This window comes from Camponotus vicinus, unplaced genomic scaffold (genome assembly GCF_025532165.1).
Source record: "Camponotus vicinus isolate PSW18456_S1 unplaced genomic scaffold, iyCamVici1.0 SCAF_2, whole genome shotgun sequence".
Lineage (NCBI taxonomy): Eukaryota > Metazoa > Arthropoda > Insecta > Hymenoptera > Formicidae > Camponotus > Camponotus vicinus.
The window spans coordinates 7,236,539-7,250,294 of NW_028141956.1; the positions used below are offsets into that span (position 1 = coordinate 7,236,539).

A 13,756-nucleotide genomic window follows, 5' to 3' on the forward strand; every position below is an offset into this window, starting at 1 on the left:
GAGATTATTGCCTTCGCTGAAACGCAATGACGGATCTTGGTGAAATTCTCGTTTCATTGTATCTTTCAAAACTGTTCAATTTTTTGTTCGCAAAACAGCTACGAAAGAGAGACGTGTTGAATAAAAGAAAAGGCGAAGACTCGCATAAGAGTTAAAGCATTCAGCGTCGCGAGGCTTTTATCTCGAACATCAAAAGACAATTCTCGAAATTATGGAGATTTTTCCGAAGAATTCCGCGAAATTGACGTTATCCTACTGACAGGTCACGGTCGGTTCTTTGTCGGTAGTAACACGCTCTGGGACGTCACTGACAAAGGAGGGAATAGATCGACGGAACAAATGAGACTTTACGTCAATTGCTGTATGTATGTACACGTGCCTCGTCTATATCGTTGGTTCCAGTTTACCTCTATGCGTTTGCACAGTGAAATTCTTTACTTTGATGCTCGAAACAAATAAATCAGTTGTTTGTATTCGTGGAACATTTATTTCCACACTGTAATCGCAATATATTTAATATATATACGACTAATAATCTTATAATAATTTTATCTCAACAAAATAAAAAGAAATGTTATTTTATATTGATTGTAAAAATATATTTACTATTATATATGAAATTATTTGTATATATTTGAAAATAGAGTGAAAGTGATTACTAATAGAAAAAATATATGTCAAAGCAAAACTTATTTACATGATTTCAACAATCTTCATATCGATTGTTTTAGCGATGATTTCGCTGGTTTCTGAGGAAATAATAATTAATGAATTTACAATTATCAGAACTATAATGAGGGACTCAATGTTAACGCGTTAAACATGTTCGCGGTGCATCGAGCCGCGATTGCGCCGTGCATAGAGGCCGACCAAGATAATCCATTTCCACTTTATTCAGCATCATCCGCTTGGTTGCTCCGAGCAGGCCGAGTCAAAGTCGTTCGATCAAATCGATCCGCGCTTCGGCTGTGCGCTTCGTTTCTAGTTGTCGGATCTGTCGCTTTGAGTACATTTGCGCTTACAGTTGCATCGATCGCAACGAACGTCAAGATCGAATTGCCGCGGCCGTTTGTGTTTCCATCGGGAATTGTACGTGGTCGAAGAAAAGGGAGTTGCCCGACTGTTCGCGAGACAATTTGGTTAATAATAAAAAAAAGATATGGATACGTTCAAATATTAGAAAAAATATTTATGAGTCCTACAATCAAATTATATATCGTGCAATTTATAATTTTCTATAATACATTATTGTGTAAATTTTTTTCTACTATTTTATCGTTTATCATATTTTTGAAGTATATGCTTAGATAAAAGAATTTTGTCATCATTTATTCATTAAATGGAGGATTTGCACCGACAAACTATATATAATTATAAATAATCTCCTTATAGGACCATTATACAATACATTTATGCACATGCATTTCTCTCTCTCTCTCTCTCTCTTTCACATGTGAATTATACCGAGCGCATATCGTCTTGCGACATCATGCAATATGCTTATTTTGGAGTGATATTACGCTTTCGGAAACTATAGTTCCTAACAATCGATAGGTGTCTATTCACCCGCGTGCAATCAGCCGTAATTACTCAACCGCAGACATGCGCGTACTTTTTGCACAATCAGCGGTAAAAATTTGTGTTCGTCGTAACGTACCGAATGACTATGCATCGTTTTTTGCAGTGTTTTTCCCATTTCGATAATGACTACTTTACCATCACTATCGGCTTTTCGTGTTTGCCTTTTTTTAGAAACAACTTTCCTAATGTGCGGTGCGAAAGGATAGGTTTTCTTTTCGTCAAACATCGAGATATTACAAGAATGCAAGCGCATTCAATGCGCATAGAGATATCCTCATGAGAACACACATAATGCGCTTTGTTTTCAGCGATATTATATTATATTTATATAATTTTTCTTCCTTTTCTCGCGTAAAAATAATTGCAATAGAAAAGTCCATAACGTTGCATAATCGATGAGATCATAACATAACATAATCGATGAGAGAGCAAAAAAAAACGGAGAATTAAAGCACTCTATTATGCTAATAAACTGAAAAAAATTATTCCATCGTCCGTTAAATTAAGAAAATTAGCCACTCGTGTACTAACAAGTACTCTTATGCCAACCACTTCAAACATCTTATCCTCCCAAAAATCGATCGGTCGCGCGCGCACCCGATGGTGATTCCCCCTCGATCGATCGCGTGTCATAATCCCCTTGTTGTAAAAGCGAACTTTGATTAAAAACGGCGTTGAATTGATCACGCGTAACGACGACTGACTTTGATGAGACAATTTGAATAATAGTGACGACTCTTGACTTTGAAAAAAGTGTCAACCTCCAATCGTGTTGCATTGAGAATCATCTCAACTTCTCAAGATTGAACGGTTGTCGGGAAACGAGGGGGTTACCCCCACTTATATTCACTTGTTCCGATGAATTGCCGCCGCGAGAACAAGAATGAGAAGTAGTCGTCGACCGCACAATTAGCGTTAATCCTCGTTAATCCGTCTCTTCAATCTGCATTTCTTTGTCCGTCATCCCTTCGTCTCGATTATGCGAGTACCACCGGATAAAGATCACACGGTATATGTACGTGGGAGTGAGAATCAATGCGCTGCGGCGAGGCGACGATAAAGACGTTCGGGAATGAAAGGTCGAAGGTAAACGAGGTAAGATACAGTTTATCCCACGAGTCTTGGTCGTTAATACTTTAGTTTCCTATATTTATGACACCGATCAATATCCTATTCCTATCCCACTCTGTGCCGGAAGCGACCCAGATCCGCGCAAACTAGGCAACAGTTTAAGGTCTCGTGTGAGTTGCAAGGAGAATATGTGACAAGTCCTGCCGCTTGGGTCATAATAAACACACGATCTAACGAAATAGAGGCTCTAGCGCAACAGCGTCTATTGTTAATACTACTTCCAAACTTGTTTCCGTCAATTGTACTTTGGAACTATTTTATACATTCGCGGTTACAATATTCTAATAAATAATAAATATATAAAGATGCTCCTGTCATTGAATCTCGATTGATCTCTTCATTTCGGGTTTTTGCACTGTTTGAAAAATCACGAAATTGCGTTCACTAGATCGAATGTCGTCAATGTGGCTTATCGAATCGTCGGAACGAAAAAATACACATAGAATGCTATGTTATATCACCTAAAAAGACGGGTTTTGTCCAATCAAATGGTTCTATTGGCACATGTCTCGTTGGCTCGTAACCAGAGCCATGATCGATCTCTATTTGTATCGGCTGGCAATCGGATATTGGCCGATGAACGTACGAAAAAGAGGAAGGCGTCGACCAAGGCAGCAAATAGATGTAAGCAAAAGATATCGTGGCTGTGTAGTGGCAGGTGTAGTAATGCTTCATCAAGTCGGTAAATAATATTTGAAATCGATTATCTGTGGCTTTACGAATTCGATATAGTTTTAATTACGGTGCCCTATTGTCCATGTGGACCAATGTATCGACGATGGATGTCTAAAATCGAGAAATGACAAACCGCCAAAGTATACATGAAAATGCGGAGGAGTACATACGACATGTGAAAGGCGAAATAGAAGCGCAAACTGCAACACAGACAATCGTCCATCGCTGCGTCGCTCGCCGCGCTCACATTGTTGTCATAATCTGGCCAGACTAGGTCCATTGTTTGTCATTCAATTTTTCCGCTGAATTTCCATCACGGACAATGGCAGCGGCGCTTCATAAGTCGCGTGAATTACATGGGCGAATGTAGCTCGTAAATATAGCCCGTAAATATATCGTGCAAAAGCACCGTCGCGTTCGCTCCCTTCATACCGCAGAGAACGATGCTTCAAACTCTCTCGATTCTATTTTATTCCTCAATGAGATTCGACGGTGATACATTCGCATTTTACTCGTTTTCCTTAATTCAAGCAAAACTCACATTTATCGAATATTATTTTCACGCAGAAAAAAATTACTAATTTAAACATAACTCGATAAAAATTAAATAACGCAACTGCGACACGAAATACACAATTTGTTATTATTATATTCTTCATTGCATTCACACATATATATAGCGACTATTAAATATTGATTTCGTTTTATTCCCCCTAATATTACGACAACATATATCACGTTTCTTCTCGACGACGACGAGTGTTTTTTTCCGTTTAATCACTTTTATCGAGACCGTCGATGAAAAGCAAATAGTTCATCTTGCGAGAGAGAACCGGAGGGAAGTAACCAGCGATCGCCAACGAATAGATGGATAACACCTAGGAATACCACCTGCGCGAGAGAGGAGAGTAATACGAGTCGCGATACCGCTCGTAAATCAGCGCAATTTCGCAAACGTTCCGGGACAATTTTATGATTTAATCCAGTGGATGCGTGAAGGCTGCGGTCGCGAACGGGAACAGCGATGGAAACGCGAGACACGTCGCTTGCACGGTGCACCGGGTTGCACTCTTCGAGATGAATTTCCCCGCGTATCGCCGACACAGTAACCGCGAGAGTGAAAAATCTCTGCGGCCAACTACAAATTCGCAGTGTAACGGGAAACGCACTTGCCAGTTCGAATTTTCGCGTCGATTCTGTCGCGTTGCGTTTTACGAGTTACGCAGTTATCGGTGACGGATGTATCGCAATAAGGCGAAATAAAATGCCGATTAGGATCTACATCGGAAATTTAATTAACTCGGGACGGACGGTCGCGCTCCTGTAAATTGCATTTTATTATATCGGAAATCGATTTTTTCAACTCGGCTTGAGGCGTTGGTCGCTGGTCCCCCCTTCTCTCTCTCTTTTTTTTGTCGCAACAACCTGCGTTCGCCACTTAACACGTTCTATTCTGTCGGAAATGGATATTTGCAGCCAACGTTATATTTCCTAGTCAGAGGATAAATACGCAATGAACGTACTTAGCTTCGCGGGAGGTCTCTCCGGTACGGAAATTAATTTACCTCGCGTCTCTTAACTGCGGCAGGGATCGCAATCATGTATAAAGCGTTACCCAGCTGCTTTTTGCCGATGAGTTTATTAAGTTAGACTTTTCGCGAGCGTATCTCAACGCTGACGTCGCACAAAACGACGAATCTAATAATCGCGATTACCTTGAACAGAGATTATGATACATCGCGGAAAGAAATCGCGCAATCGCGAGGATCGGTCGCTTGCGTGTCGGACGAGCTTCGCAAGTCCTAGCAAAAGGTTTCTCGCATTCGGTAAATCGCAAATCGAATTAAGCTCTCAACCGGCACGCCATCCTCGATCCGAAATGTCGTGGATATATAAAAGGGAGCGATAACGACGCGGCCGGACACAAGTGAGCTGCGGAACGTGCATCCAACTCCATCGCGCCGCGTCTCACTTCAACCTAGAAACCTCTCGCGGCTATTACGGTTTTAAAGTGTCCAGGAACTCGTCGTCCGTGAACTCGTCGTCCGTGAACTCGTCGTCCGTGTCCAGCATCGATAGTCTATCAGGCGGAAAGAGAAAAGAGAGAAATCGACGTCGTTCAACGCATCCGCTGTATTTGTCTGTTCGAGTTCGCGAGCTAACTACTTGGACAACTAGTCGAGCTTTACCTGGGGTGCGTCAAACGGTACATTGACCGTGTGTACTTGGCAGTTCACGACTCGACTCGCATCGAAGGATGTTGATGCACAACGATAGTGGTATCGTAGCCGAGCCATTGGCTTTCGCTAGCAGAGTCGGGTAGGTGTAACACCTTACCGTCTTTCCGTATCAGCTGTAAAGCCTTACGAAAGAGGATAAAGCGAGTATCGGAGATAGAGACGGCGCGAGCGAGCCTACATCTACGATGAGTATACATTCGTACACAACATGAATACGTTTTCGGGATGAGATCGTGATACGATACAAGAGGCTTACAAGTTCTTACGGCTGAAAGATATATAGATTACTCATCATTATAGTATTACGCCGCTACCTGGATTTCTCGATACATCGGCAAGACTCATAATCACTCGACATCCCAATTAGCGCGCGGCCGGAATTAATCTATCGGCAGTGCATACATAACGACGTTTCGCTTAGCTTTCATCATCATTAATGTTGGCTGCACGTAAAAGCGCATCATTTTCCGCGCAATAAATATGAATCTTTCTTTTCCATATATAACCGCTGGCAATGATGATACAATAACAAAAATAACAATGCCAGGGGTAATAATATAAACATCGACTGCAAGCGGACGCGAGATTCCGCGATATTATTCATTCTGATATAAGTCTCGGTTATATAGATGATTATATTGTTCGAGTTGGTTCGTGTTATATATTGATACGTTACAACTTCTCGTGACGTTATATTCTTTCGGTCGTATCGGTGGCGATTTTATCGTTGGAATGAACAAATTTACCGCGCGTAAATGGATCACGTTTGCGTTGCGTCGCGCTGGGATCGATATAGTGAATTTGCGGGTTGTCTTATTCGGGAAAGGCACAATTCTTATCGTTGACGCGAAAGCTATTTGTCCTACAACCTGCTTTACATTTGCGATGTCGTGACGGAGTAATAATGTCGGTCACGAAGGAAGCGACAGAAATTACCTTCACATAAGTCTTGGGGAAATTCTTGGCCGTTTATTTAATTTCTCGAGATTACGATTCGGGATTTTATTCTATCGCAGTCTCGGATCAAACATTACGAGAAACGAATATTTTGTTCGTCGCTGCACAAATAAGATCATGTTTTTTTACCTAAAAGCAAGTTTTTAAGTACGTTAGAAAATTTTCAATGATAATCTTGTACAATAGATTTTTCATCAAATTTAAAGCTGATTTTAATTTATAGAAAATTTTACGAGACAATGTTTCAGTATTCAATATTAATCGTCCCGATAATTAAATCTCAGATTAAATTCTGAGAGAATTGGATCCACTGAATTTAAACGAATAATAAGCTCTCGTTATTTAATTTGTGTATCGTAGAAGCTTTATTTATTACGCTCGAAAAGTTTCGCAAATTTCAATAATTCGATAATCAAATATCGATTAGCCAGTATTTTTAAATAACAGAGATGTACACCCCCTGCAAGAACGATTTCTAGGATGGAATTTTCCTGCCGAGCACGCAGATCTCGTGCATCCACATTGGCGTGCATTTCTCGCACCTGGAAGACTATGGCATGTCGCCCTTGCGCTTATTTATCTTTTGCTCTTAATGTTCTCTTTAGTCGGAAATGGCATCGTCATTTGGATTTTTAGCACGTAAGTTTACATCATTTAAGAAATTTTATATATATTTCATAACAATTTGAAAATGTTATAAATGTTACAATTTAAAAAAAAAAACTGATTATATGAGCATTGAAAATTTTAAAAATTATGAGCAAAAATTGCGCAGTTTAAAAAAATTTAAATTCAACTTTTAAGCATGTATTTGCTTATATATATTTAAAATACACATTTTATAATTTAATATTATTTTTTACTATCTACATAATTGCGTGTATATAATTTTAATAGTTAGTAGAATTATTTCAAGATTTTCTGTGTTTTTTAAATTCGACATTAAGCTATTTTTTTTTTAAATTTATCGATTAATGTCGTAAACGACAATATGGTGGTGCTGCCGCCATCTCTATACATGAGACTGAATCGTTTCAACACAGTTTGCGATGTTCTTATCGTACGACGAGAAATATACTACATTTCCTATTCTATTTTTATTCCGAAAAATAATTTTGCTTAAAATTTAATTAATGCATAATGTATGAACAAATTCGTTTTTATATATTAATTTCTAGATCGAAATCATTGAGAACGCCATCGAACATATTCATCTTGAATTTGGCAGTGTTCGATCTACTGATGGCAACGGAAATGCCTATGTTGATCATAAACAGCTTTTTGGAACGAACGATTGGTTGGGAGACCGGATGTGATGTGTACGCTTTGCTCGGCGCGATTTCTGGGATGGGACAAGCGATCACCAATGCGGCGATCGCTTTCGATCGATACAGGTTGAACTTTCACAATTTTATTGATTATTACTGGATTACAAAAGGAAGGACTATATGTTTGTTAAAATCTAGCGATACTGTCGTAAACAATTATTTCAATTATATCGATAATAGACTTGGAAATAGAACAAGAGATTTTACAATTAATAAATATATCTCAGAATGTGTAATTAGGCAATTCATAACCGATAACAATGAACTACACTTTGTATAATATATACATATATTATATGTGATATTACAGAACAATTAGTTGTCCGATTGATGGTAGACTAAACGGAAAGCAAGCTATGGTGATAGCTCTCTTTACGTGGTTCTGGGCACTGCCCTTCTCGATATTGCCCATGACGGGATTGTGGGGTCGATACGTGGCAGGTAAACCAATACTATCTTTCTATTATCCAAGAAAATATAATAAAATATTTATAACTCTTTCGCATAATTTCCGTATTTTAATTCCAAGTGATTAATCTATATTTTTATTTCATATATCATATTTCATATTTCATTACACATTTGTTATGTCAAAATTAATATAAGATGATTTTACCATTATCTTTTCTATAAAAACGATTCATTGAATATTTTTTTTAAATAAAATATTTCATAGAAATATTTTATTTAAGAAAAATGTTCAATGAATCGTATGATTTTCAGAGGGTTTCCTTACTACGTGCAGTTTTGATTATCTTACGGACAACGAAGACACAAGGACATTTGTGATAACGATATTTTTCTGGGCGTACGTCCTTCCTATGCTACTGATTATTTATTTTTACTCACAATTACTGAAGTCTATTCGTACTCACGAGAAAATGCTCCGCGACCAAGTAAGCAACAACTTTGTGTCTCGTAATTTCGTTCTTTGACGTCGCGATAAAGCATGCAATTTGCGGAGGATTCCACTTTTACCAGTGTATTGCGTGCACAGGCCAAGAAGATGAATGTCAAGTCGCTCGTATCGAACCAAGACAAAGAGAGAAGCGTCGAGATGAAAATCGCGAAAGCCGCTTTTACGATTTTCTTTCTCTTCGTACTCGCGTGGACACCGTATGCGGTTGTCGCTTTAACGGGAGCCTATGGAAATCGGTAAGATAGTCCATTTGCAAAATTACTCTTCAAAGAATTCAAAGAATTTTTTCTACTTTATATTTTTTAATCTTGCTTTACGTTACAGCGAAGTGCTTACTCCACTCGCGACTATGTTGCCAGCCATATTTGCCAAGACGGTATCGTGTATCGATCCATGGATATATGCGATTAATCATCCTAGGTGAGACACCTATATGTCTCTAATATTCTGTTATTTCTATTTGAAATTCCGAGTAGCTGTGTTAATTCAATAATCAAAGTAGTTTCTAAAATAAAGAAAAATAATTATTAAAAAGATTTCTTTGCTCCTCTTTTTAATCTAATAATTTTTGCATTGTTTAGGTATCGACAAGAATTAGATAAGCGCTGTAAATGGATGGGAATTCGAGAACCTGTAGCCGAAGATACCGTGTCGGCGCAAACTGAAAAAGTTACTACTGAAGAATCGTAATCTCATTGCTCATTAAGCATGACAGTTGTCGAGAAGATGTCGATCGATCGCATCGCGTTCTCGAATGCAATTTTAATCGGTCGCCTAGATATTTTTTTTTCTTCATATATTTCATTTATAAAAAAAATGTAGGCGGAAATTCTCCCTTTCTGTTTTGCGAAAACAAACTCGAGAATAAAAAACAATCGTATCTTGTTTAGTTTATATACATCAAGCTGTTACGTAAATATATACGCAAGCAAATATAACATTTTTTTTCTTCTTCCTCTGAATTCTTCCATCTGTATTTCTCAATACTAAATTTAACCTTGATGTAATTCAAATTTTTCTTCAATTAATTGTCATGCTTTCTGTAATTCATCAGAGATGGCAGAGTATGAAAGCCTGTCTTGTGCTGCCATCCTTACTGACTGGCCTATTTTTTATTGATCGTTGATTGCAAATGTCAAAACATTTCGAAGAAAATTATCTGACTCTTTCATTAATATAGTGAAGCATAAATATAATTTTATTGCATAGTAAAAGATAAATATAATTAAAATTATTATAAATATCAATAATTATAATTAAAAATAATTACAAATTTGATTCACAATATACAGATTCTAAGAAAACAAATCGTACTTTTTTTTGATATTATATATTAGCAAAAATTATTTTATTTTTTTCTTTCAATATTTTCCATTATTCTTCTAATATCACATTCCGTATTGAATTAATCTCTCTCTCTCTCTCTCTCTTTCTTGTGATACGAAAAATAATTAAATTTGGAAAAAGCTTTTTGATATAAAATTAGTTTTGTAATTGATAGAAGAATCTTGCGGACAAAATAGTTTTTTGACGATATTCTTCAAGCCCAAGGATCACAACGAATCAATCACTTTAGATAGTGTAAATTTTCTATCCGTCTGTAGACAAAGAACGACTTATCTACTGGATGAATAGAGTGGATAGAGATCTCTTTCTGTCCTCCGAGAGTGGAGAAACATTGTCTTATCTGGGAACGAGGTCACGTGCCACCCGAAGCGCGGAAGAAACCCGGATAGAAAAGAAAGTCGATGAGAAGAGCGAGGATGGGAGAAAGAAGAGTGAAGAAAAAAAGATGAGCACAACTCGAAGACAGCTCCGAAGAATACCACGGCACGTTCGCGTTTATGTGTTATCTTTTAGTCTGGGAAAAATATTGTCCTACAAATCAACTCCAGCTGAGAAATTGCTCACTCGTGAGAAGACCGAGACTTCCGGTAATCGTCGATCGCGTTCAAGTTTTATCCCGCAATCGAATTAGTTCTCGATGATGATAAGCTCAGCTGTTGATAAAAACAGATTGCAAGTCCCCTATGTAATTCAAATGTCGTTCTCTGTAGAAATTTTACGTTGGCCGAATATAAAGGTTCACGCATAATATACGCTTTCCTTTATGCGTTAATATCACGGATGAGACGTATTTCTTTCTTTATGAGAGAGCCTTTGGACGGGCGCTTGTTACGGAAAATTGAGAGGATCTCCTTTCTCTCTCGTTATCTTGATCCCCTTAATTCGCTCCGCGGATTTCCGTTTTCTGTCGAGGGAAAGCGATACGCTATATAAGTAACGTTCACAGAAAATGGCGTTCCACGTGTGTCACGAAACATGTCCCCGGAATATATTTTGTGGAAAATATGTTATGCTATATTAGTTATCTCGCATGTTCTATCTTCGTGTGCTATTTTCGACATATTTCGGGATATTTCCATTCGGTAATATCACAGTTATTATACTAATTAATTACTACTGCAATATAATAATTTATTTCCGGCGCTGTCGCATGATTATATTTTCGATACAAGTATATATATTTCCAAAAAATTACACTTTTAAAATTATTTTAAAAAATTATTGATTATTCGATAACACAATTATAATACAAATGAGAAATTTACTTAATATTGCAAAAAAGGACAATATATCACTCGTAAAGTACATCGTTGAAAGTAATCGTCATAAAAGTCAGTCTCATTCAAACGTTCAACTTTAAGAACATCATAACACACCGACGAGTAAGCTTGGTTGATCTCGAGATCTCCCGTATTTTTTTTTTCTTTTTTTTCCACGATCGTCCGGGATACGATCGCGCAGAAAGAACAAAGGTAATGAATAACGCGCGACAGCGTGCTAACTTACCGTCTAACTTTCTTGCGAGCAAGAAACATTGCTCCATGAATACGTATATATACGCACGGAGCGTCTCGTGAAATATACGACTACCGAAGCGCAGCGAAGAACTTTGAAATCTGACGGACGGAGACTAGAAAGAATCGCGCTCTCTTTCGAAAAGAACATTGCACCGGGGTAATATTTTTATTCGCAAAGAGAATGTACCGCGTCCGTGTTTCCGGGACTTTGATCGCGGCAGACGAGGCTTTTACGTAAGATTACGACGAATAATACCGGCTGTCGCAGCAGAGATCATCTTATTCGCCATTTGTGCGCGAGAGACTCGATGTATTTTTTGTCGAATTTTCGCACGATAAAATAATTAGCGCGATTCCGACGCGAAAGGATGTTAATTGGACGATTTCGGTTAATCCCGGTCAACCGGCGTGCTGTCGATAATTGTTTCCATCGACGAGTATCCTAATCCATCAGGGAAGACAAGGTGATTACGTGCCCGGCGTGTCGGTCGAGAAAATTTAGTCCAGTCCGTGAAACAGCAGTGAATTGCGCGGTGCGGATCATTGAACGGGCGGATCATAGGCGGGCCTCACAGACAATTTAGGCAGCTCGGTTAATATGCAGTTAGTACGTCATTTGTTTCTCGCCGCCGGCAGAGAGCTTATCATTATCCTTGATGCTATGGCACTTTCCGGATCTCTAGTTGTTATCGCGATAATGGATAACGCGCCGCCGATCAACCGGCATCCGACGTAGTCGATTCCTCGACGTTTCTCCAAGCTACGAGGTACTGTCTGTCTCGTTTCCACGTACATACGTATCGCGATGGAAATAAATCGCGTCACGTCGATATTACAAAATGTTGAAAATGATGAAACGCCTTTGAACGAATTTATTCGCGCCGAAAGGAATTCCCGTTTTCAGCGAACAAGCGCGATTTCTATCCCTCCTTTTTTTCCTCCCCGCGCGCATTCGCTCTCCTTCCCTTCATTTTTTCTTTTTTTACGCAAGCGCATACGCTATAGCGACCGAGGAAAATATACGCGCGGGCTATTGAATGACAAGATTTCCAATCAGCAAAAATTTCACCACGCTTAAGCTTTCGGCAACCGTCCACAATCGACGGCAACCACCCCATAATATTCCTCTTTCGTTGCCGGCGCTTCCGACTTACATACAATCAAAGTTTTCCGTGCCAAGTCTGCGCGACGACAACGTCGACAACGACAAGACGACGAACGAACGCGGAGAAGGATGAGAGACGGAGGGTGAGAGGAGAAGGGAGAAAAAAGTTGAAGTCAAATCGAGGGAGAAAGCGGGAAAGATGGAGGAAGAATGCTATAACTGTAGGAGCGGGGTTCGAGCGGGACAAAGACTCAAGAATCGAGGAAATCCTTGATTAGATGTTCGCGTCAAAGGAAACTCCTCGCTCGCTGGGAGTCAAAGAAAGAGCGAGAAGAAAAAAAGAGTCGAAGAAGGAGCGAGGAGGAAAGACTGCTGCATCGAGCCGCGGCTCGATCCAGAAGACGAGAATTAAAAATAGTCTCTGACTATGAACGTCGCGGAATCGATTGCCATTCTGTCTATCGCGTCGCGAGGAAAGAAAGAGAAGAGAGAAAGAGAGAGAGGGAGAGGGAGAAAGCAAAGGAGAAAAAGTCGAAAAGGGCCGCGTCTTTCAAAAGCGGAATGGAATCATCTAACTCCCGTTCAAGATACGTTCCGTTCCGTCCTATTTCCTGAGGTCGCGCCAAGCGACGGCCAGTTATGGATGTTGAAAATTCAATTACGCGGGATTTATGGCTGCCGGCGCTGGGCATATTTATTATCGCACTATCCTCTTCTGTAACTTCCGTTATCCTCTCCGCGCTCCCGTCTGCCGTCCTCCTCTCCCCCTCCTCACCCCATCAATGACGTCCGCTTCTCATGACGCCGATGATTAAATAAAAATTCATTCGCGACATCGGATAATCGGCGGTCGATTTTCATTCCATCGGTGAAAAAAGAAATACTGTCGATGATCATCGATATCGACCTTTTACAATATTACGTATACGATTAAGCTATCAAGGAAATAACGCGCA

At 39.2% G+C, this 13,756-nt stretch overlaps 2 protein-coding genes across 3 annotated transcripts in view; one reads left to right on the top strand and one right to left on the bottom strand.

Moving 5' to 3' along the window:
• Window positions 1–9,763, top strand: part of Rh5 (Rhodopsin 5) — a 233,643-nt gene extending 223,880 nt beyond the window's left edge. Inside the window, exons 1-8 of one of the 2 annotated variants that reach the window (XM_083091376.1) lie at window positions 5,327–5,706; window positions 7,032–7,223; window positions 7,763–7,978; window positions 8,223–8,353; window positions 8,636–8,808; window positions 8,910–9,067; window positions 9,156–9,251; window positions 9,413–9,763. In XM_083091376.1, coding sequence (XP_082947502.1) covers window positions 5,645–5,706; window positions 7,032–7,223; window positions 7,763–7,978; window positions 8,223–8,353; window positions 8,636–8,808; window positions 8,910–9,067; window positions 9,156–9,251; window positions 9,413–9,521 — 1,137 coding nt within the window. In that variant the 5' untranslated portion in view covers window positions 5,327–5,644 and the 3' untranslated portion in view covers window positions 9,522–9,763. Of the gene's footprint in view, window positions 1–5,326; window positions 5,707–7,031; window positions 7,224–7,762; window positions 7,979–8,222; window positions 8,354–8,635; window positions 8,809–8,909; window positions 9,068–9,155; window positions 9,252–9,412 lie in introns of those variants that run through there. The other variant, XM_083091377.1, reaches the window with a different exon arrangement.
• Window positions 1–13,756, bottom strand: part of LOC145966940 (uncharacterized) — a 119,399-nt gene that overhangs the window by 101,360 nt on the left and 4,283 nt on the right. The gene's annotated exons all lie outside the window — the stretch shown is intronic.